Source organism: Ambystoma mexicanum, chromosome 4q, assembly GCF_040938575.1.
Source record: "Ambystoma mexicanum isolate Mex_15411 chromosome 4q, UKY_AmexF1_1, whole genome shotgun sequence".
NCBI lineage: Eukaryota > Metazoa > Chordata > Amphibia > Caudata > Ambystomatidae > Ambystoma > Ambystoma mexicanum.
The window spans coordinates 636,192,204-636,218,061 of record NC_090928.1 but is presented as its reverse complement, the minus strand read 5'-3'; the positions used below and the strand labels follow the sequence as shown (position 1 = coordinate 636,218,061).

At 43.9% G+C, this 25,858-nt stretch overlaps 1 protein-coding gene across 2 annotated transcripts in view; it reads left to right on the top strand.

The window, feature by feature from the left end:
* LOC138467890 (UTP--glucose-1-phosphate uridylyltransferase) overlaps positions 1-25,858 on the top strand; it is an 839,807-nt gene that overhangs the window by 510,071 nt on the left and 303,878 nt on the right. For both annotated transcript variants that reach the window (XM_069608192.1, XM_069608191.1), the window contains 2 exons: positions 12,190-12,323; positions 17,932-18,229. In XM_069608192.1, coding sequence (XP_069464293.1) covers positions 12,190-12,323; positions 17,932-18,229 — 432 coding nt within the window. The remainder of the gene's footprint in view (positions 1-12,189; positions 12,324-17,931; positions 18,230-25,858) is intronic.

Sequence of the window (25,858 nt, the reverse complement as noted above, 5' to 3'; positions counted from 1 at the left end):
AGCAAACTTTTAAAGGGAGTTTAGGGGGCAGGTAAGTATTGCTATAACTCACCCCCTGTACTCAGACTCATCAGGAGACTTGGCAGGTCAGTTGAAGAAGGTCTGAGGTAATTTTCCCCGCTGTCAGCCTCAGCCCTTGATCCCCAGGGGTTGCAGGTTGAGCAGCTCTCCGGTCGGTGCCTGATGCTGGTGCAAGGACTCTCAGTGCAAGAATGCAGCAAAACTCGATACAGGGACCCTCTCAGGTCAGGAATGGAAGCAGGTAAGCAATTTCAGATGACGGCCACTGATGCACGGTGATGCAAAGGGACTCTCTTGTTGCCGTCGGACTTTCCCTTCTATCTCCTGCCCCTATGATGCTAGGACCACGAAATCTCACAGAGAAGTCTTATAGGACAAGCTGAGGATCCCCCAAGTTCCAGGCCTCAACTCGGAACAGCGATGTCTGTAGCAGGGTAGACCAAACTCAGAGCTGGTCAGCCACAGGGCAGTCCTGTGGGACTTCTGAAGGCTCTTCGTAGGACTCCGAGCTAACGTCGAGAATGGATGTACCATCCACTCCAAGGGTCGCAGCTCCGTCACAGGACTCCTGGAGTTCACCTTCAAGACAGGGCTCTCCCAGGACAGCAGCAGAAGTTGGTAGCCAAGCCTTCTTCCGACAGGTCTACGGTTTCCTCGCAGGTCTTGCAGCTGGACAGGAGTCTTGGCTCCTTCAGTTTCTTCCAGGATCTCTCTAGAGTGGGTGCAGGGGTACTCTTCCTATCCAAAAAGCTAGGTAAGAGCAGCTGCCCCCAATAGCCAATGATAGATCTGCCACACACCCCAGCAGTGGGCCAATCAGGACAACTGGCAGCAAAACTCATTCATTACACCCATACACACTGGCAGATGTATGTGGATTGGGACCATACAGTCCCAGCCCACTTCCTGGCAGCAGACACACATAGCCCTCCAGCATCCCACCAAAAGCTTCTGCTTTCCTGGGCACTGGAAGTCCATACAGGCATTTTCCTGGCCTCACAGGCCAGAAAGAAGGCTAAAAGACTTGATGGGCAAAAGACAAGCGAAAAATCTCGTGGTATGGCCATGTCTGGCAACTAGCCACAGTTAGTAGCAAATATGGTAAACATGGTAAGGCTAAAACGAAATGCAGCAACACATTGTAAAAAGTCACTGCTGCCACCATCTTGTCCATTTAGCACACCTTGAGTAAGCAAAAATCCTTTGAGCGTTAGTCTAGGGCAGAGGTCTTCAAACTGTGGGGTGCACCCCCCAGGGGGGGGGGATGCGAGAGCCCAGCATGAAATGAAGAAAAAAAAAACATCTTTTTTGTTTTAGTTTTAGATTAGCGGAAATGGGCAGGGGTGGCTCACATGGTCGGACTGGAGCATAAAACTATCTTAGGCACCAATGAAAAAGTGGCCCGCAGTTGCAAATGGATATTCATTCCTTTAGTCACAGATTGTTTGAATAGTACCCAAGGGGGTGTTTTTGGTTAAAATGTAAGCACATTGTGATATTTAAAGAATATTTATTCAGCAACAATGGTCAAAACTATTAGCTGCATAGTGAAGTAACTCATCAAACTGGCCCACATTGGCCAAAAAAGTGGGCCATTTTGACTGGCCCACACTAGCATTTTGCATTTTTGGTACGGGCATTGCAGCTCATCCATTATTGCTGAGGGGGCGTCCACCCAGTCGCCTCCTCCCCCATTATGGAGGAGCCGAGGAGCCAGCCCAGTGAAACACTGAGTACTCCCTCAACTGATTTTTCCAGCTGAGGGAGTGCTCCTGGGCTGGCTGAACTGTCAAAGGGAAATACTTCATTGGAAATGCTGGCTGGGGCACTGCATGCCTGTATATGCGAGTGTGAGCTCTTGCGCCTCCTCGCACATATGGACAGAGCAGCCTGGAGCTGGGTGTTTCAGCACCCTTGCGCAGGACCCTGCAGAAGGTATATTTATGTTAATTTCATTTTTATTTAATAATGTGTATGGATGCGTGTATGTTTGTGTTATGAGTGATGTATTTGGGTGTGTGTGTGTGTGTGTGTGTGTGTCTGTATGTGTATATATTGTACAACAAAGGCATTTTAAAATTGCCTTTGTTGCACAATCCCTCTACCCACCTGCCAAATTCAGCTTTCCTTCTGAGGGGCTGTGGAGGCCAGGGTACAGGGATGGTATTTTCTTTACTGGATATCTATTATTGATGTCCAGTCAAAAATACCATGCTTTCCCTTCCCCGTTAGCCCCCCAGTGCCTTGCATACACACATAATCATGTTGATTGTGTTAGGCCCAGGTGACAGGGATTGTATCTTTTTACTGGATATCCATCATAGATGTCCAGTAATAATATCATGCCTTCCCCCTGGGGCCCTCGGCGCCATTTGTAAACTGTTTGGCTTTTATCAATTCTTTTTAAAGTATGCTCTTAAATGCAACATTTTAACCCATTGTTTAAATGTTTCAAAAAAGTTCCTGGGTGGAAAATCCCCGAACCTCCATTGATTGGTTCAGGCTCCCTTGCTGCGCTCGGCTGCTATGGCATATCTGGTGGAAATATTTATGCCCCCCACTTATAAAATTCACCAGCCACCACTGGCCCTGGGACTGTGCTGGGAGCAGGGCGCAGGACCCCACGGACTGTGGTCGGAGCAGGATGGGCGGGAGCAATGGGATAGTGGTGGGAGCAGGGTTTGGAGACCCCTGGGTCTATGGTGGAGTGGGGAGAGCACAGGGACTGGGCTAGGAGTTGGATGAGGGAGCCCAGGGACTATACTGGGAGTAGGGTGAGATGACGGTGCGCAATAGTTCATAGCTATTTGGACATACTGTCCATTTGGCATTTTTGGGGGGTCCGGCCTGCCCACATTTTGCTTGGGGGGGCCAAGGCCTAAAAAGTTTGAAGACCACTGGTCTAGGGCAAAACAAAAAGTGTACCCCATTATACTGCATTGTAAAATGCATTGTACAAAGATAAAACGTTACCACAAGTGAAAACAAGTTACTAAAAGTAGTAACAAAGTAACAAGACTAAGGGAAACTATGTTTCTCAGTACTGACATCCTAAAGGACATGTCGGTTTCCCCATAACAGATGAAAGGTAGCAGGCGCCCCTCTCTCGAAAGAGCTCAGCATGAGCAAAAAGCAGATGGCTGCAAACTCTCAAAGTGGTTAATAACCACTGAACAGGTTATTGTGCTGTGTTCTTTCGAGAGAGGGGTGCCTACTACCTTTTTTGTATTTTTGGAAGGAACTTGGGGTTGGTCATCCTAAATTACCTGGGGGCAACCAGACGTGGACTCCCTGCTCACTATGCTCAGAGAGGCACAGCTCTGCCTCACTGATGAGGCCCAACAAGGCTGAAACACGTGTATGGGGTTGCTGTTGGTACTCTTGTTCAGAAGGGAATTGCCATAGCATTTCGGTGCTGGACTGCCCATGTGGGTGGGACAAAGACTAATATGCAAATGGATATTTCCCATCTGTGAAAGGTACATTGAGCAAAAAGCAGATGGCTGCGAACTCTCAAAGTGGTTAATAATCAATGAACAGGTTATCGTGCCGTGTTCTTTCGAGAGAGGGGCGCCTGCTACCTTTTTTGTAATTTATCCAAGCTTAGTTGTACTGCTATGGGTGTAACGCAAGAACCTGCTGACATGAGCACCTAGCCCTATAGCGATTTCCAACGCCAGGAGCAAGATCACCAACCTCTTTCCCTGGCACCTGGAGTAGCCGAGGCTGCCCAGATCTGTCCTTCTGTACCTAAGGGGATGCACCAAGTAAAACTAATTGGGACGAACGGATAATAATGCTCACATCACTGTAATGTCAGATGATTCTGTTTGAGGTTGGAAAGGAAAGTGCAGATTTAATTTCGGTGCATCCGTCTGCATATCTGTGGAACTGTGTCCATTGTTTCCTACATTTTGATAAGGAGTATTTTTACTTCCCATTTTACTTGGGAGAAGTTGTTAAGGAATGAAAGGGGTTAATATGCTGCTCGCTTCTCTATATTGGTAAGTATGTGGCTCGCGTAAATGAAGGAATGCACATTTCCTTCATTTTTGGGAACTCCTGGGCTCTGAAATTTGGGATGAGGGCGAGGAGACAGCATAGCTTAGATTGATGTACCTCCCCCAAAAGGCTCATATTAAGGACCTGAGCCGTACATTTGATGGGTAGGAGTGTTTCTGGTTGGCAACAGCAGTTGTGGCATCTGTTTTGCATGTCCAAGCCCCCTCTGAATAACTTCAAAGGAGGACAGCCAAGTGATGGTACACTCAGAGACCTTATGCTTCAGATAGTGGCAGCCATGCAGGGCCCTTGCCTCCTTCCCATCATCACTTCCCAGTGCAGGCTTCACTACATGTGTTCCACCACCACTCTGCTCCCCCGCCAGGTAGCAGGTGACACCAGAGCTGATGGTGGAGGGTCAGGCCTTGCTGGATTTGGATGCCGAAGATGTGCTCCCCATGATACAGCAGTCAAGATGTTTACACCCAATTATTTGCAGTGGAGAAAAACAGGGTGGATTTTGCTCCATCTTGACACACCCCTGGTTCAACTGGCACATCCCACATGAGAATTTGAAGATAGTGACAGTGTAGCAGGTCATAATGTCCCTTCAGCAGCATGACTGGCTGTGTTACATACTTCTAAATGTTTTGTATTCGCCCAGCCCTATCTGGCCCCATGCACACATCCTTCATATGGCTCTTGGTGAGAGACCGAAGTCCATGAGGTTGGACTCTTTATGGCACCTTCGGTCTTGATCAAGGTGATAGCTGCTCACCTGCATCAACATGGGAACAGTGACAAAAGTTGGCAAATTGGGTTCAGTCTTTCAGTTTCTGCTTCTGAGATGTATGAACTGCTGGAAAAGCAGGGACCGGTTCTGCACCCATGCCTTCAATTGTGGAGTTTAGCAGCTTGGCGCCTTAAGATGTAGTGAGAAGGCCTCAGGCATCGTCAGATGACAACCTCAAGGTCTTACAAGAAGCCAGAAGGCCATCTTCAAGATTTAATTTCGAATGCAAATGTCTGAAATGTTGCAATTGGTCTCTTGTAAAGTTGAGCGAGTTGCTATCTTGTACCCTTCACCTCCATGTTTTGTCTTTAATGTTTTGGGTCGCCAATGCAGATGATCGGATTAAGTCCAGTAGCTCCTAACTCTCATCCATTGGTGCTTAAATTCATAGATCGATTTTCTCTTTGCAGAATCTTGTTGTCCAGAGCCACTTCAAGTGTTTTCTGTGGCTGCATTCTCCTGTAAACAGCCTTCTCCTTTCTGGGGCCTAAATGTAGTGTTGGAAGAGTGTTGAGCCTATGGCTGCGTGTGGCATTAAGCTCAGCATTAAGAAGTATTATTGCCTCCTTTCCAAACTCATCCTCGGAGGCAGAGAGAGCTCATCATCTGGATGTAAGAATTGCTTTTACACTTCACTGCAGTAGGCATATGGATTTCAAGGCCTCATATCTCTTTTTGATGTACAGTAGCCCATCCCATGGAAGACTGGCTTGCAGGTCCACCTTGGCACAATGGATTGTCTTATGCTTTCTAGAGGTAGAGAACGTTCAGAAGATTCCTCCTCCAGCAATGATCCATGCACATGCTTTATAGGCAAAGTCTGCTTTGGTTGCGTAACGACACATGCACATTGGTGTAATCTCCTGGACATCTACCTGGGCTATGCCACATGCTTTTTGCAATAATTTCTTCCTGACTACAAGTTCTAGGTGGGCGGCTCTTTTTGGTCAAAAACGTTTTTGGCTAAATTGAGTAGTTGTTGCTGGCCTCCTTAAAATGGTTTAAGAGTGTATGATATATATACCCAGAGTTAGGAAGGCAGCTCAACCTACCAATAAGTACACGTTACTCAATCTACTGATTCTGGTATTGGTAGTACATGACCCCCTCACTGGAGGAGGCCCACCCAGTGTTTTCTATTTGCTCTGTTGTGGTGTTTGCAGAGCGAAATTGGTGCTTTGTTATGGAAACGGTGTGAGAATTAAGGGGTGGGCCTGTGGGTGTAGGTAAAGGCACACCTATCCATACTTCTATTGCTTTTTTTAAGGATTTGCTAGAAATGCACTGATGTTAATAGTGCAAGTTCTGATATCCCATGAGTTTGTAGGAGGAAGGGCATTGACTGCCAGTGCAGCCACTATGGCAAGTAACTTGTATTTGTTCAGAATAAGCTCCTGCTGCAGTTTCCCATTAGTCATTCCATTCTCAAAAAGGCTTGTAGTGTATTCCATTCTTCTTCTATGTGTTGCCACGACTAAGTAATCTCCTTACCATCAAACGTCTTTTGCCAGGGATTACTGCTGTTGTCATGCACAGCTGTTTATAGCCTGATCTACATTCTTTGTGTTAATCCTTCTGTCTTTTGTGTAAAGCTCATCAATTTTTTCTAAAATATCTTCTTATATTTATGGTGCTGGGTTGTGTCTCTCGTAGCCTTCCGTATGGCTATTTGTAGAGGTTTCTGCAGTGTGGTTGGTGTCTCTGCTTTTCATTCTCTTTGATTTTCTCAGTAAAACATTTTCACCGCAAGGTCAAAAGTGATCTTTCTACTTTGATGGCCTCCCCTATATCGTGTGACATGGGGAGCCACCCAGTCCTTTGTGGCCTGGTTGTTCCGCATGGACTCCATTTGCTGGAAGACTGTCCCTGCCCACTGATCTCTAATAGTAGTAGGTGGCCGTTCTCCTTTGCAGGCTTTTCCAAAGGTTGATCCTTCGGCTGCTCGGGTGACTGCCCAGTTACCAGACAGAGGGCCTCATCATGAGTTTCGCGGTATCCTGACTGGGATAACGGCCAACTTTATTTACATTAGCGACCACCCGTCTGGAAGTATTACCACTGGATCACGGGTTGGGCACTAACCGTTACTCCCCATTATTATGCACGGTAATACCGCCAGTGGTAATTGTGCTGAAAATGGGCATTTTTCTGGTGTGTTTCCACCGTTACCGCTGCATTTAGGGGCTACTGCCCAATCTCATGATGGGGCCCAGGGGGGCTTAGTGGGTGACCTGCATGGCAAAAGATGCACTGCCAAAAGAGAGGAGTGCAATATCACTGCACACTTGGCAAATGAGCTGTAAGTCTGTGCTGCAACCTCAGTTTGTTCCAACAGTAGGGTTTGTTCTGATCAGACAAGTAGTGAGGTGCAAATGCCATTCCACTGGAAGGATCAGCAGTGAAAGGCACTTTCAGTAGGTTTTTTAAATTCCAGGCCTTCAAATGGTGGTAGGAAAAGCAAGAGGGAACACTCAGTAGAATTATGAAAAGAATACCCCCTTTAAAAGGGCTGTTCTGGTGGTTTCTAGTGCCAAAGCGCCAGATGCAACACATTAATAGGATTAACTGAAGTTAGTTAATAAGCTCGTCTTTGAGAAATAATTGATTTAAAGATCTTATTCCATGAGAAGGAAGATTCTGCAGCTTCAGTAGTTTCAATTGGCACCAGTTAAATGTATCTTTGGGGTTTTTGGAAATTGAGAGTTGGAGAATGGAGTTGACGTGTCAATGGGTGTATGTGGAAGTGCATTCAGGAATTGTGCCTGCTGCAGATGTTCCTCGTTCCTGCCTGTTCTTCTTGAAGGAGGGTTGGGAGAGAGTTTTGGGGAATGGCATTTACTCAGCTCGTTCTGTTTTACCTGGTACAGAGCCCCACAATGGAGGGATGAGATGAAAGGCTCTGCCAGAATCAGTACTTAGTAGGCTGAGGTGCAATGAGCGCTTGAGGTTATTGCAATAGTGTTTAATTCCCAGGAACCAGTTTCTCAGCAGGGGATAACTGATGGTCTTTGAAGGGCTCAGTACCGGTAGATGGTAGCCATTGGCAGAACCATAGACCAACTTTGCAGTGGAGCAGAGAGTTGCTCCTCAAGCTTCATGCCCACACCTTTTGAGGTTTGCCTCTGGGCCCCTGCACTACATGGGTTTAGTCTAGGTTGTCAGTGGAATCTCTTATCCCTGTGCCTCCCCTTCTTTCTTTACTGTATCACCCAGTCTATCCAAAGAGTAGCCCTGGCCTCCCCTGTCCTTTATTTGCTCTGCTGAAGACTTGTTACAACTGCTTAACTGGAGTGTGGAGTGGCTCAATGTTATAGCTTCTTCGATTGGCTGCCAGAGACCTAGTAGAAAAAGCAATTAGAGCTAGGGAGAACTCATTTTTAGGGGGCTGTGTGGCTGAGGACCAAGTGTAACATATATATAAGGAAATGCCACTGAGAACAGCAAGCCGCCTACACACGTCGTGGGTGTGTCTAGTTGCAACAAGTGCTATCAATCATGTAAGTCAATCGATCAAAACATGAAAAATAGAGATAAACATAATTTCATTTATAAATATAAAAAACACTCAAAATATTTCATAAAAAGACAAAAATGCATTTTGTTTACACGAAACATCACATAAACAAAATACACAATTTATGAAAGTCGATATTTTCTAACAAACCAACCCTAACAAGATTATTAAGTAGATGTCTACCTCACATTCCTACTAACCTCACAATACTGTTTCAATTTAATAATCTTGTTAGGGTTGGTTTGTTAGAAAATATCGACTTTCATAAATTGTGTATTTTTTTATGTGATTTTTTGTGTAAACAAAATGCATTTTTGTCTTTTATGAAATATTTTGAGTGTTTTTTCTACTTATAAATTAAAATATGTTTATCTCTATTTTTCATGTTTTGATCGATTGACTTGTTATGTTATGTTATTTCATTTATAAGGCGCCAAAGCCCGAAGGCATCCAGGCGCCAGGAAGAAAGAAGGTACGCCCTATCTAGTACAACCAGGTAGCTGGATCAGGATTTTATGAAAATAGGAAGGTCTTCAACTGTTTCCGAAACATCAGAAGATTGTTTGTATTGCGTAGAGACACCTGAAGGGCGTTCCAGGCCTGTGCGGCCTGCACATGAAAGGCGCGGCCATTGCCACAAGCTCTTTTCACTCGATCTACGTGTAGAGAGCAGGTCTTGGCTGAGCGAAGAAATCTGCTAGGTACATATATCTTCAGCCTGTTCTTAAGATATATCGGTGCATCACCGTAGATACATTTATGACAGGTTGTCAGGAGCTTGAATTGTATTCTAGCTGAAACTGGCAGCCAGTGGAGACTCCTCCTAGCTGCGGATGTGGGATCTAGACGCTTCATCTGAAAGACGATGCGTACCGCGAAGTTTTGAATCTTTTGGAGTCTTTGTAAATCAATTTTCTTTGCCCCTCCCAAAAGAGCGTTACAATAGTCCACTCTAGGTAGTATTACGGCCCGGACTAATTTTTTTCGGTTTTCCTCTGAAACCAACGGGGCCACTTGACGAAGCACTTTCAGATGATAATTAGTGCTTTTCACAATGGCGTCAACATGGGCCTTGTTGTCTAGACTGGCCTCCAAATAGGTGCCCAAGGTCTTAACCTTAGATACCACTGGTATCTGACATCCGTCGACCAAAAAGCTGTTGTACTGAGAACCCAACTTCTCTCTAGCTTGTCTGGGACCATATAACATTAGCTCTGTCTTGGTGGCGTTAAGGCAGAGCCCATTGGTTGTCATCCAGCTTTTTACCATTTGGTAGAACCGGTCTAAGTTTTGTTGGTCCTTACTGTGGTCTCCACCAACCTCCAGTGCCAACTGGAAGTCGTCTGCATAGTTGCAGAAGAAGAGGTCTGAATTTTCAAGATCCCTGCATAATGGGATGATACAAATGTTAAAGAGCAAGGGGGAGAGGCAAGCCCCCTGAGGGACTCCACAGATGGTAATCTCAGCATCAGAGTCACTCTCACCCCAGTGCACTCGGGAGCTACGTCCCTCAAGAAATGACTTGAGCCAGGTTGTTGCCTCCACTGAGAGACCTCCAACAGTAGACATGCGATCTAACAGAATCTTGTGATCTAGCAAGTCAAAGGGTGCCGATAGATCGAGTAGCATCAGCAGTCCCGACTTGCCAGATTCTAGTCCATATAGCATGTGTGTCTGCTGATCCAGCAAGGCACTCTCGGTGCCATGAAAACTGCGGAACCCTGATTGTTTGGTATGAAAGATATTTCTTTCTGCCACATGTGCCTGCAGTTGTAACGTGCCCACTTTGTCCACAAGTTTTAGGAAAAGAGGGTATTAGTAATTGGTCTGAGGTTTGCGGCATCATTAGGGTCTAAACCAACCTTATTCAACAGTGGAGTGACTACTAAATGTTTTATAGATGAGAGGATGTGATTAGTACGAAAAGAGGAGTTAACAAAACGACAAAGAAAAGGGGCAAACATGTCCTTGTGTTCTAATATGATTTTAGATGGTAGAAGTTCACCTGGACAACTAGTCGGGTGCATGGCTCGAATAATGTTACAAATGTCTGTTATAGTGTGTTCTTTGAAATTAAACTTAGTTTGGGGTTGTTGAGGAGATTGTTCTCCTTCAGAAAAAGATTTAGATGTAACTTTGGGTTTAGACTGTGTCTCTTGATTACTGTCATGATTGGGTTCGCTAAAGGTAGTACTGAGAGTTATTTTGGCTAATTCTTGAAGGGTTTTACTTTGGGCCGTTTTCAACTTATCAGAAAAAGCCTTTTGTACCTTTTTACAATCATCCCTTGTGGGTTTAATGACCGGGTTTATACTTGCAGCTTTTTCCCAAGATCTTAGGAGAGTAAAAGCTCTTTGGTTTGATTCCCAGCGTTAGTAATTTGATTGTTGTAGAAGTTATGCTTAGCTTGTACAATTTTCGACTTATATTCCTTAGCCTTAATTTTCCAGATTTCTACGTTTTCTGGGTTGTTATCTTTTTGCCAGGTATGTTCCGCCTGTCTTTTAGCTGTTTTCAGTTCTGCCAATGATGGAGTAAACCATTGGTGATGGTTAGGGGTATTTCTAACCTTTCTAACCTTCAACGGTGCAACATGATCCAGCATTTTTAAAATGTGATCGTTATAGGTACTAATAAGTACTTCCGGACTATCTGCGTCCTTAGTAGTTTGCATTATCGTCTCCAAGCATGCTGAAAGACTTACATGATTGATAGTACTTGTTGCAACTAGACACACCCACAACGTGTGTAGGCGGGTAGCTGTTCTCAGTGGCATTTCTTTATATATATGCCAGGGACCTAGGACATTGGCACATTGACTTGGGTCTTAGACAGGAAGGACATTCCCTGAGAATCCTGAACTATTTTGATCTTTGAAAGAAACTGGTGACGGACAAAGTGCTTACATAAAGGGCCCTTGGCAAAATTCCACTTGGTGGTCTTCTTAAAACAATTAATAGTATTGACATACTTTTGAGTCTTTTCTTCTTTATTTAAGCAACTTAATGATTACATAACATGGTGTGTAGAACATACATTTCATTTGCAGCATTTGTTTGGTAAATTATTGAAATTTATCTCCATTTTAAGATGGCTGCTGCTGACTTCACTTACACAGTGGGAAAACTAAATCCCTTGGCTCTTATTCTTTTCACAGTAACATGACTCAGGCACAGAGTTGGAGAGACCTGTAGGTGGGTGGGGAGACAGGTGGCCATTTTTACATTTAACATGTGCCCCCTTTATTTTGATTCTGAAAAGATAATATTACACAGTTTATTGTTCAACATCCACCAATGTGATTGTGAACATCGATTATTCCCTTACTTATAATGCTGAGAATGTGGGGCAAGGAGATCACTGTGGGTGTGACTAGGGTAGAGATTTGTGGCCATTGCATGGAAATGTAGATAGATTGCGGCATGGCCGTTGATGTGTAGTGGCGGGCGCATAGCTAGTAGACACTTGCCAGATGTGTCCTTCCTCCTATCCCATGCCCAATGTATCTATACTTTAATGACCATAATTGACTATAGCCAGGTTTTACTTGTGCAACACCTGTGAATCAAAACTTAAAAATTGTATCTGCATTTTTGCTGTTTTTAAAGCAATAATTGGAATCTATCATATTATGTTGAACCGTAACTATTGCGAATTAGTTTAAGGTTATGTCAGAATTGTGTTTTTAGACATGCATTTTTATGTAAAATGGTCGTGTTATAGTTGTAGTTGATTTGGATTGCATATGTTTTGTTTTTCCAATCCTGCTCTATCTTCAGTCAAAATGTATCATTCACAGACCCATATAGTGCTAAAAGTGAACCCAGATTAATTTATTTTATTTCTTCTTCTTTATCAGCACTTAAACAAAACCTACAACACAAATGTTCCTCTTGTTCTTATGAACTCTTTCAACACTGATGAAGACACCAAGAAAATCTTGCAGAAATATAGCCACTGCCGGGTGAAAATTTACACTTTCAATCAGAGCAGGTAAAACTAAATTACAACTTCAAGAAGAGCAAAAAACAGGCTATTGTGTAGTGCACTCAACCCTCTTAGTCTGTCCTTGAGGTGCTGGGTCCAATTTCGAGGAATAAAATGGCCTATATCCTTACATAACCTGAGAAAAAACTGAAATTCTTAGATCTTACTGACATGCACTCCTTTTAGAATTAATGTGTGTTGTGTGTTTGCATATTTTTAATCAAATAGAAAAAATTTGCTTACTGCTTTCAAATTGGAGACTTATATACTGGTCCAAATTTGTGGTTTTATGTCATGTGAGAAACCTGAGGGTGTCCCCACATCTACTCCCGTTGGGTCCTCTTCTCAGGTGGCAAGGGAAAGGCCATTGCTTTTGGATCTCGACCCTGATGGGGGAGAAGCGAGGGAGGATCACCTAGGTGGAGGGCCCTTGGGGATTGGGGGTGTGATATCCTCAGGTGAGATGTGGTACCCCTCATTGACATTTCAGGAGGAACCATCAATCCCAGAAGCAGTTATGGGGTATTGCTACACCTGTCCCACTGACCAAGAAAATGCCAGGAGACATTACCTACTACAGTACTGGGATGAGGAAAAGGTGACTAGGTGTAGTGAACACTAGTCAGTCATTTCACCACTCTACTGCTGGGACGAGGAAGATGCCTGCAGAGTACTGCATGGTCAGGCATGTCCCAAGTTCTACTTTAATTGCAGTCCGGCAATGCCAATTGGGAACTTACACCTGCAACCCGTCAAGTGGTTGCAGGTGTATGAGAAGGGAGGAAATCAGCAATACTCAGACCAGCAGGGAGTCCTGTTTGAGAGGAGGCAGCCGTGGTGGGTCCTGAACTGAAACCAGGACGGCAGATGATTGCAAGGAACTGTGGAGCCCAGGCACAGGCGGGCTGTAAGGAAACCACAAGGTTGGGAGCCTCAGTGGTCAGAGAACCGCAGCTGGAGCTGCGGGCGAAGAAAAGTGAAGAAAGCCGTGAGCATCCGCGGAAGCGAAGCAGAGCTGCCGGAGAGGACAGAAGAGCATCAGAAGTGCGAGCGGGTCTCGCGAGCAAAGGAAAGCCAGCGGGTGAAGCCTAAAACTAACAGAACAGCTGCCCGGATGGAACACCAGGGATCGGTGAGTGAAGGGAGAAAGTCACTCGAACAAGGGGGCTCCTGGGGGCTGTGGGAAAGCAAGGTGAATGCCGAACGAACCAAACAGCATGTTATCGATGAAATGAACATGAGGCCGCAGGTTGGGTGAAAATTAAGCAGCAAAGCAAATAATTACAATGATTGAATTCTGAACTGAATGAAACCTTTATGGGGAAAGTCACAACGAGATGACAGATGAATTTGAAGTGTAACTATTGCCGGTTTGAAAGCAAAGCAAGAGGCAAGAGAGCCAGAATTTGAGTGAGCATGGCCATAAGGTAGTAAAGGAGTAACATTACCACAAAGTTAATTTTCTGCATGGTTACAGTGTGGCAAGGCCAAAGACTGGTCAAAGGTGTGCAATGCATTGTGGCAAAGCCAAGAGAGTGACAAGGAGAAGTCAAGTGAAAGTGAACCTTCACACAGGGGCAGATGCAGAAGAACCTGTGTGGGCCAAAGAGCCTAGGGTTCCTGGTTCCTGGTTCCACAACCTGTAATGGGTGGACTGTGTGGTATGACACTGCACCTAGACCAGGGAGCCCTCAAGGGTGAAAGCCAAAGACTCTGTTGAAACAAACCCAGAAGGAAAAAGCTGATTAAGTTGTTAAGCCTATCCAGAAGGAGTGTTAAGTTGATTTAGAGTCATTTTTGAACATTGAAAGACTGAAACCAAGTATAAATTGACAAGCTGAAGTCATGGGGAAGGGAACCATGAGACTTGATGGACTTTAATGCTGTCTTGAGGACGGAGCCCTCAAGACCCTTGTTTGTGGAACTGTGTTGCCTTGAACTTGGGGAAGGGAAGCCCAAGGATCTGTGGAACTGTTTTGAATTTGAGAAAGGTAATTCTAAGATTTTTGTGGAACTTTCTTGAGCTTGGGGAAGGGAAGCTGAAAGGTAAGCAAGGAGCTGGAAGAAGCACAGAACTTTGTTTTGATCACCATTTCTTTTATTGTTGAATTCCCAACACGTTGTTTTTGTATTTGTATTTGTATTGATTTATAAAGCGCCTTACGCCGTGCTTTAGTTGTGAGCGCAAGGATAGGTTTTGGACACAGACAGACTTTTAAGTTGAACTTTCTAACTCGGACCTCCCTTAGTTTACTTCAGATAGGGGAAATTCCTCCTTAGCATAGCGCAAGTTAGGCATTCAAAATCCTGACATTTGAGTTAATAAACCATTTTATTTTGAATCTATTTTCTGTGTCTTGCTTCATGATGCCTTCCGTCACCACACATCACATATAATTTGTTTCAGACCAATGTTTCCTCAAAGCAAACAAAATCAATGTCTGTTTCAAACAATTAATTCCTTTAACCAATGCTTCCTTAAGTTGGTTTATATTTTGCAACGCTACCACTTGCATGGTCTCCAAGCGACAAGGGTCAACTACCTACATATTAACATGTTACACATTGCTGCGCTTCTTCTTGGCATAAATTCATCAAAATGCTATGTTCAGATACATAGATATATGCAATAACAATTGTTTGCAACCGTGATCCTAAATTCTCTATATGAACGTTTTGCGAACAATGGGAAAAAAACTGAAACCTTGCACATGGATTGGGAAACTATTCTCCTTACACAGTGAAGAATTAATGTGAAAGCAATGATAGAAGAACAAAATACAGGAGTAGGACATCCACGGTTTACAAGTGGGGCAACCAAGTCCATTTCATTGACAGGATTTGCATTTGAAGTGTCGAACTCCTATACCTTTATAGATGCCCCATGTGGAAATATTATTCTAAAAGAAATCGTTACAATACAAATTTAAATGAGATCCACCAAGATTTCAGCATTTTGTTTTTGTTCCTTTGGCTCTCAATACATTTATAAGGTAAATTTTAGGTCAAACTTGTATGAGGGTGTGGAAGAACAGCTTGGACACAGTGGTAGCATGTTTTTTAACAAGTCTTTATTTGCTCAACCAAATAAGGGCGGCTGCCTCTCTATCCTTAGCAGTAAGAGGGTTTTCCCTGCCTCAACAAAATGTTGGTGAAACTGTAAGGAAGTCCAAATCAACTATCAATGTTGTGCCCAAAAAATCCTATCACTGTTCCTTACACTATTTATTGACCAAAAAGCCATGCAAGGATAGTCATTCGACAAAATAACATATAGAGCTCCTGATATCCTCAGGCAAGTAAATAGCTTCAAAGTTAGCTGGTATAAAGTGGTGCCACATTTCAAAGTAGCAATTGTTGCCCAAAAGGAGGTTTTAACGATCTCTTCATTTATTTGTCTCAGGTGAAATTCCTTCTTTCGCCTGTGGTGACTCTGAGGTGCCAGGGGAGACAATCCTCTTCCCCTGGTCTTTTAAGTCCCTCAATTGTCACTAGCAATTGTGAAGGTTTCTGTTCAGTGTGTAATAGACGGTTCCATGTGACGTAACCGACATATGTTTTACGGAAAACTGTTTTACTGAGCTGATTTTGCCAAAAATTATTTGTGGTATTTTTTGTTTTGTTTTTGGGGGGGGTCCCCGCCCAAACCCCCTGTTTCTTTCTAGTTCCAACCCCACCCCAACTATCGCTGTACCCCTTTTACCCCGCGCCCCTGTCTATTTTTAAAAAATACTCCAAAAACCTTTGGTATAATTTTTTCGGTAAAGACATTTTCGGTAACATCACCAGATACCGTAACAGACTTGTCTTCCATTCTTGCCAAGTGTTTTCTGTGGTGGCTTTTGTTTGTACTGTGACGAGAAAGTGTTATGCTCTCCTCGTACTTCCCTTTTCCAGCCCGGGTTCACTCTTCTGCCCCAAGCTGTTCAGGGTATGACCTGCTGGGGAGTTTTCGTGGCGTGGGGTTTTGCCTGCCAGTGCACCTTTATAGTCCTCTTGAGTTTACTTTGCTTTCTCCCTCGAGTATTGCACTGTCTGACCCTCCAGTCGCCTCTCCCACTGTAGACCATACATTTAATCTCCTCTGCCTCTGTTATCAGTCAGCTATTTCCGTGGGACATGTTGGGAACTGTCTTTCTCTCGTCCCCTGCTGCCACTGAATACACCACGCTGAAAACTTCTTCTACTTTATAGTATTTTCTTTCTCTTGTTGTTTCCAATGCGAAAAGGTATCTGCATCGCTGAATCTACTAATGGAAGCTCTGATGGATCCTTCCAGCTTCCATCGCGATACAATGTTTCCTTGTTTATTTCGTTTTCTGCATTCACAATCACTGCCACTGCTACTACTACTCCTATTCCTACTTTTCGCTCACTCCACCCGCAGCATTCCTTTTGTATGGTTTTTCTCTGGTATTTGTGAATGGCGTGTGCTCTGGTTCCTGTGTCTTCCTCTTTCATCGATGTTAGGCTCTCTCGTCCCAGTATTCTTATGAAGGATGTATGTTTTTATTATGTATGCACATATCTTCTTGGTAGTAACAGTAGGGGTTGACTAGACTGGGATATTATTATCAGGTTCTTTCTTTTCTAAAACATGTCTTTCAGGGTTACTGACTTGTATATTTTCCAGGAAACGGTCTCCTAAGTTTAGGTTGTGTGCTTCATCACACTTGGCAGTTTTTCGATGAATTTACTACCTGTAGCAGCATGGAAGCCCAAAACATATGTACATGTAAGCACTTGCCAATTGTGTTTTTTGTATAAAGGAAGTACTCGTTTGAATGTATCTGACACTTGTCTTGTTGAAGGAAGCATTTGATAAAGGAAGGAATTGTTTAAAACATACAACTAGAAGACTTGGGCTTTCCAAGGTTCCACTAATCTGCCTAATAATAAACTCAACCAAATGTTAGGCAGCACTGGTCTGGACACAGGTATGACTTATCCCACCGTCACACAGAACAATTGTTCAAAACATAGACATTGGTCTTTGTTGGAACAGAAGATTGGTTTCAAACACAAGTTATATATAATGTGTGGTGAAATAAATCTGCATATTTCATATAGTATACAAGTCTCCAATTTTAAACCAGTAAGAAAGTAGTTTTTCTATAAATGTTTTAAATTGTATATTCTCCCCTATTTTTTTAAATGTCATCTTTATCAGCAGAACTGCTACATGCATGTCTTATAAACGATGAGGCATGGTCTGGCCTGCTTTGCATTGCCCTCGCTCATTCATTTTTTGTATCATAATCAAGGCAGACATTGTTTACATGCCTCTCTGTGTAATCTAGTGGCATTTTTTGTTGCCAGTGCACAGTTGGGCTCCACTTTATTGCTGTGATTAAATGTATTTTCCTGAACTAGAATGATGGAGAGATGTGGCTTCTAGTGGGTGCTGATCGAGTATGGGCAACAATGGCACTGATAGAAAGAGACTGCGAACGTAGGGGAAGTTGTAAATAAAACAATATATGCGCCCACTCTAGCATTGACATCCATCTGCCACTGGAACAACTGCACGCAATATGGTAATAAGGCAGCAGAAAAAAATGACTGTACAGTAGAAATCATTTTTATATGGCTTTGTTTTCTGTCCGTCTTCTAGGTATCCTCGAGTCAACAAAGAGTCCCTGTTACCCATAGCCAAGGACTTGTCTTACTCTGGGGAGAATGCAGAGGTCTGGTATCCTCCAGGTCACGGTGATATATATGCAAGTTTCTACAACTCTGGCCTGCTGGACACGCTTTTAGATGATGGAAAGGAATACATCTTTGTTTCCAACATAGATAACCTGGGTGCAACAGTAGATCTGTACATTCTTAATCATCTTATGAATCCACCAAATGGGAAATCATGTGAATTTGTAATGGAGGTTACGGATAAAACAAGGGCAGACGTAAAGGTAAGTGTATATAATGTGAAGGGGGGGGGTCAAGGTTGGCTAGACCATTTGATAATATTACCAAATTTCAGAGTATTAAAATGCACCTTACAACCTGCCATAGATTGTTAGTAGTTGAAGGTCCTCAGTTTTGATTGTTGTAGTCTGGGGAATGTATAACTATGTATGATCATTCACTGTGTGCACTCTGGAGTCAGAGCCACTCCATCTCAAATGTCTGGGAATTTAGCCACATAGAGGATATTATTTTAAATAGTTAGAAAGTTCAAAAGCAACTGTGCCCTGGCCTCTGCCTCTCTTCCCTGGAAGAGTTTTCTTATTCTATTCTGTCAACTACTTTTATGTGGAGGTAAAATTGTATCAGAAAGACACTGATGTTTATTGCTTTCATTCATGGTTTCAAACATGCATGGAATTATTCATTTACATATTGTGCCAATGTGTCCATTCTTCATCTGAAAATGGGCAGTTAATTAAATGCCCCTCCTGCTGCAACCACGACACAGGCTTTGATTTAAGGGGAATGGAACCTTCTGGACACTGGTTAATCTTGTCTGACCTCCATCCATTTTAAAGACCATCAGTTCCCATAGTCGGCTTTCCTGTGCCACTCTTATTTTATGTGCAGATATTTGGAGAGCGCACTGTAGTGACACGTGGCCTCCAGATGCTGATGGTGGTTATGTATCGAAGTACAGCATACTGGCATTTTATAAACTCTTGAAAGGCCAGATTTGGCTTTGGGTTCGATGCAGGGAGTTCAGCAGTTGTGGAGGTAGGAAACCGAAGCATCAGCTGCACATGCAGGCATTCATAACATTGGTGTGATCAGTGGAAGGTTGGTAGAGGATCTAAGCCTTCTGGAGGGAACAGATGGGTACATGTCTGTCTGCTATAACAATAAGACTTCATCTATAGTAGGCATAGGGCTTGATTCACAGAAGCATTTTATAATGGCGCAATCCCATAGGAAAACGCTCTGTAAATCAGGACCATAGTGTGCAATATTTAGTATTTTGAAATCGATAACTGGTATGAAGTACCAAAAATTGAGAAGCTATATTCCTGGTGTCTGGTTCTCAAAACAGCCTTCACTGCCACCTTTTGTATTTGCTGCAGAAATAAAGGGATTGCTAGTAAACACGATTGGCATCGTCAATCCTAGAGAGGATCAATGGCACGGCTGATTTTTTTGTTCTAGAGGGAAGATCAGCTTCAATCTTCAGACACCAAAAGCTTGTCTGGAGTTCTAGTTTGGTGGTTGTGGTTGATTTCATTCATATTCAACCAGGACTGCCTCTGGTACGGCTGGTGAACGGTGCTCTCAGAGTCATAAATCCCTGATTAACCATAGGTTCAGATGACCTCCTGTAATAAGGTAAACAATCTCAACCCTGTATTTCATAGCAGATCGGACATTAATAACCATCCACTTTATAGCAATGGAAATGCTTTGGGTGTTTAATATGGCTCTGGGTGAGACTACTAGAATGTTTTAGTTCTTATGGAGAGGCAGACTACTAAATGTATTGCTCAGAAGCAATTGCTAATCTAGTGTGCATGTCAGTATTGGCACATAAGGCCTTTTCCAACATACTCCAAAGGATAGCAGAGTATGGCACAATGTTAGAGCTTTGATGCTGGCTTTGATGGGCACACATGGGCTTGAAGTTTGCCTGTATACTCAGTGGGTCTGCACATATCCCTCTTGGCATGATCATTACAGGCCCACCTCCAGGTAGTAGTACCAAGCAGAATAGAGCAGGAGGACAGCCTTGTGGCAGCGGATAGAAGCGGATATCATGGGATATCATTCAAGAAATGTATTTGAGTGATGGGGTTTATGCTTCGACTAGCAGAGCTGTACATAATCCAAACGCCAGTAAGGATAGTCTCATTTCTGGGTGCCTAAACAACAGCTGCTGAAAACATGTGGGTAACGGCAGGCCAGTTGTTGGCCGGGGTAATGTGTGTGGACATCAAAAAGCAAAATGACAGCTATGACCTACATAAATACAGCATGTATTAAACACTAAGCTAGCAATACCATAATGACATAATTACATTAGGTTTGAATGGGGCAGAGAGTTGAGGGGACAAGTGGGGGTGGAAGACAAACCTACTCTGGCTAACTGGTGGCACCTCAGCAGGTCTTGAATCATACATCCAATGAAATAACCGTCATGATGTTGTGCGGAATATCATTCCAGTGATGAGGTGCCAAAAAGCCTAAGAAGGTTAAGTGGGAGACCGTGCAGAGGGGACTGAGATGGTTGAGGGCTGGAAATCTAAAAGCCAGAGCAGGAGAATAGAGCAAGCCAAGTAGTTAGAGACTATGCTAGGACTAGATTAGAAAAGGAGCAGAAACTTGAAGAGGGGTGATTCAGCCTAGAGTTATATCTGGCTTGGTAATGGTACGCTGAGGTGGACGCAGATTTGGGTGCGAGTGGCAAAGTTGAATATTTTCTTGGAATGGTAAAGATTAGTGAGGAAGACCCATGTGTCTGCTAGAGGCCTGGAGTGTCGCAGTCCAAAGTTGCAGCAGGAAATGGATAAGAACGCTTTTTTTTGTGTATGAAATGTGTGTATTATGCATGCAGTATATATTTATGAGTGAGTGACTGGTGGGTGAATGAGTATGAATGTGATTTTCTGTGTGTGAGAGAATGTTCTAGCTGGGTAGGTGCCCATGTGGAGCATGCAGTGTGAGTGAATGTGAGAGATGGTGTATAGGTGAGTGACTGGTGGGTGAATGGGTGTGAATGTGATTCTGTATGTGTGATTGTTCTGGGTGGGATCCTGTGTGGAAAAGGCAATGTTCAAGTTGCGCGTGTGAGTGATTGTGTGAGAGAAGGTGAGTGGCAGGCAGGTGAATGGGTATGACTGTGATTGTTCTGGGTGGGTGGTGTGAGAAACCTGAAGGTGTCATTTACTAGTCACCAGGGATCTGTCATACAGGTAGCCATAACACGGCCATCGCTATTGGATCCAGTTCCTGGGGGTGGACCAGTGCGAGAGGATCACCTGGATGAGGGGTCTTCAGGTAGTGGAAGTGGGACACCAAAGGGAGAGATGCAGTATCCCCTTCCTTATGACACCTTGTCCCCATCCTGTCCAGTAGGATACTCAGAAATTCTACCCTCCCCCTTTTCCAACACGAACACTTTCTTACCCTGTGAGCGACAACAGACTAATATCAGAGCCGTTTAGCTGACATGTCCCAACACAAGGGTCAGACAGAGTCAGGCAATTGCCGACAACTACACACACCTGACTGCCCTTCCCTTCCCCACTGGGATAAAAGGCAGAGCACAAGAGCACACAGCGAGCAAGGCCCAACGCTCAAGGAAGCAGCTATTCCAGGGTGGCAGTTTAAACGGAGGAGAAAGGCAGAGAGACCTGAAAGGATATCAAGGAGGGAGTTGCTCTTTCCTTTTTCAACCCAGACCTGCGAAGCCTCTGACAAAAGAAACATAAGACCGGGAATTGCAGCTGGCGAATGGTGTAACGGATGTCAGCGGTACATGGAACCCTCCCGCACTGAAAGCCAGGGTGGAGAGACGCGGTTGCCATTGTGGTACAGTCCTTGACTCCAGATGCAAATGAAACACAAATGAGTTCAGCACAGCCAGTGAGTCGCAAGAACCTGATAGTGGGCCGGACTGTGTTAGACTCCAGGTTGCAGCGGCAACATTAAGAAGATTAAGATACAAAGGTTTTATGTGAATGAACTTGGTACCCCAGATACAGTAGTCCGGCGCCACATGGGCGCTCATTCGAAGGTTATCTGGCTGGTACCCCTCTCCTGAACAAAGACTGTAGTGTAACTCCAAGTACCAAGAGGCCAAAGGAAGGCCGACGTGAGGTGTCAAGGTGGTCATACACGGGTCTAGCAAAACCCCTTGTACAATCGAAAGTCCTTGACACGTTGCAAAGGATTTGATGATTGAGGGAATTGTGAGACAAGTGTTTGTGCCCGGCGGAGGGGAACGCCATGCGAACTGGTTATTGTGAATATACACGCCCTTGCCATAGTCTAACAAATTGACCCAGCAAAACGTGATCACCCTTCGAAAGTCTTTGAAGATATTGGGCGTCATTACAGGTTTGCCAGTCTGGGAACTACTGTACTGGTAAGCTTGCAGGTACCTTAGTTCCCGGACCAGCAAACTTTGAGTTGTGCTCGCGGGGGCCTTTCTGCCCGCCAGGTCGGACCTGGCGGGCAGAGCAGCACCCGCGAGCACAGCATGCTGCATGCACTGGCACCATTCACGAATGGTGCCGGTTCATGCGTCTTCCCCATTCCCATTGAGCCCTATTGGGCTGAAAACACAGGGATGGGAGACCCCGGCTATAACATTGTGACTTATCATTTTGAAACTGCTTTCTTTTCTTGTGAACATTATCCCATATTATTTTGTAGCATAGCAGTAAGGATTGGCAATAGGTTTCTTAGTTGTAAGTGATTTCAATCCAGCACTCCAACTAAGTCAATGCCTAGTATGGGATGCCCAATGGAAACCCTTATTTATATTTTTTTTATTTCAAAGTTCTTTTAATTCTGGATGATGTACCCTTATATAACGCCCCTCTCTTTGAATCCCCCCGGCCTCACTGAGGTTTGTTTTGCAAATTAAAAGATTTATTTGAAGAATTAAACAATATATATATGTTACACTTTTATGAATATGAATAATATCTGAATATCACACTTATGAATATGAACAATGATCAGCAATGGGTGATACTACAAAATCACAATCTCTTTAATCAATTAGGAGTAGGAATAGAAAGAATAACGTAGCAGAGAATACTATGTATGGTTCAAGGAAATGTAAGTATAGGAAAGAATGCAACACAGAAGTAAGACTTGATGTGACTTCAATCAAAAGACAATATAATCACTCTTTCCCCCTGTTATTACTCACTCCCCCCAGTATGCAATATGAAGAGGTGGAAGAGAGCACACAGGTTTCAGGAATAACAGTCAATAATGCAGTTCAATCCCGATTCCCCCAGCAAGCTTAGAGAAAACAGGAATGCTTTTAAAAACAGGTCAAAATGCTTTTGAATGTGATATGTAATGTATGGAAAAATGCTAAAAATGGCTTTAATTCGCTAAAGGAGATTCAGAATTAGTGAGAGTTGCTTTGGATTGGGTCAGGTAAACACTAGCAAAGATTGTAGAATGATTAGCAGATTGAAAACGAAATTCAGCAGTTGAAAACAAGAAACAGTTATTTTCACATGTGGTGAAATTGAGCCAAATTGCAAATTCGCTGCAACTTGTCCGCGTGCGGGAAACGCGATTACCGCATGGTTCAAAAGTTACAGAGGTTTTAATAAAGGTAGATTTTTCAGAAACAAAGTCAAGATTTCAAAATGAAAGATGCGCTGTTGAATATTTGGAACAAAGATTTCTGAACACTAGAGAATCTATGGAGCCGCAAACTACATGACAGCCTAGCCACCTATCCAGAGGCGCCTCTGGATGGTTTCTGTCTAAACGAGACGATTTCCTTTCTCCAGAAAAGATATATTAGCTCCAAGATGATTATCACTACAATTATCAAGGATTATGTGGAGGAGAGAAGAATTTAGGATAGACAAAAGAGATTCAATAATGCAGTTATGGATAGGTTGGAATTGTTGGATTGGGTTACTTAATACTAAGAGATGAATATGGATAGTTCTAGACTAAATACTCACTCCTAGGCTTTGGAATGGAATGGGCCCATCAAAGATCTGGTCAAAGGTTTGGACTTCACTCGCCACCGGACAGGATCAGGGCACCTGGACTCTGCTCTCAGCAAGGCACTCTGGTCTGCGCGGCCTCTTGGACTGGATGTGATGAGTTCTGGATACAGTTCTGCTCTATGGGTCTGGATCTGGTTCTAGCACGGGTTTCTTAACTAGGACAGCAAAACATTCTGATTCTGAGGCCTGCTGAAAAAGGGTTCAGCTTCTTGGGTTAGGCCTCTCTGCTTCAAGGTTCTAGAGTTTGGTTCTAGAGTCTGGTCTCTGGATCTATGTCTGGAGCCTGGATCTTCCTGCACGGTGCTTCGCCAAGAAATTAGTTGAGGAGTGGAAAGTGTGTGTGTCTCCTGTCCTCAGCAGTCCCTATTTATCCATTTCCAAAGTGGGTGGGGAGGCTGATTATCTTTGCCCAACCCTCTATGGATCTGATAGGTCAGAGAATTTCCTGTCCACTGATTTGAGAAAGGAGCAATGTGTCATCCTGTGTCATCATGTGTCATGTTTATGGCTTAGGGAAAAACCCTCCCCTTTGTGTCTGTACAGTATATCTTATTTTTCATTACAAAAAATTTACAATATGTACAACTTGTTAATATTACATATAAACATCCGAGATTAATTAAGGCACGTCTCTGATCAAGTCCCATGTTCCTACAAGCTTTGTTTCGTAAATGACAACTTTTTTGCGCTTTTGGTGGGTTTCTCAATGTTAGTTCTGCACCAATTTTTATACATGCATGCATATCCCATCTGGGCACATTTCTGTAAATGTTCATGTTCTTAACATAAACACAATGGCTGCAATATGAATAAATTCCCGGGTTCAGCCTCAGAACATTGCACAGATTCCAAATTAGTCTTAAACTGTGAGTGAATGTTTCATTTTAACAATCTCTAAGTTTCATTTTTGTCAGTTCGGTACAATATTTTAGAAGTAATTTCCTTAAACATATATTTAATCCAATGTCAAATCCACATTTTCAGTCTGGCCCGCCTCCAGAGCTGGGCTGAGTCAGAGGGTCACATGGCTTTCTTCCTGCCAGAGCAGTTTGTTGTCAGTCACACCCGAATTAGCATTCCTATTCAGCTCAAGGACTCCATTGTCTGCACTCGGAGCAACAGGCCAGAGTGCCCCTCCCAGTTCCTTTTCACACCAGCCTGCCATTCTCTTAGCCAAGGGCAGGGGGGAGTTTCCTTTGTTCAGGGAAAAAGTGTGGAATGTGTTTGAAGCACAGTGTGGGAAACTTTAGCTCTTAAACCCAATGTTAAAAATTTCCCCGGTGGACGATGAGCCCACCTCTCGCCCCACTCCAAAGCCTAGGAGGGGAAGATCCCGCTGTAGGCCGGGGAATGCGACAGCCCCTAATGATGAATCAGAACTGAGGAAGACATCGAAAACCCCTGGCGGGGCCCCTTCGCCGGCATCCTCGGAGGAGAAGAGTTGGGCAGAGATCTGTACAGGCTGAAGGTGAGAGAGCGACTTTATAACCTCACCCGAAGGAAGGTTCCCTGCGAGGATACCACCTATCCCCCATCGTGACCCGAGGCGGGAACCACGCTGTGAGAGTGTGGTGCATAACTCCCAACAAAGTTCTCCCCTATGATCTGATATGTTACTCTCCCCTTGTTTCACCCCCCTTGGCAGGTCTCACCAGAGGCCCTCAGTCAGACTGTTACCTGCAAATGACGATCAACTCTCCCATGTTAAACCCCAGTTTAACCACGGTAGTTTCCTGCTACCCCTGGGCCTTAGGTTTAAACGTAGTTTGGGTTCTGGAAATTCTATAGTTGTAATCGACTTGGGCGTCAGACTGGATGGCGCCCGACAAAGGTATTACTCAGGTTAAATTACCTTGGGGTCTCCGACCATTG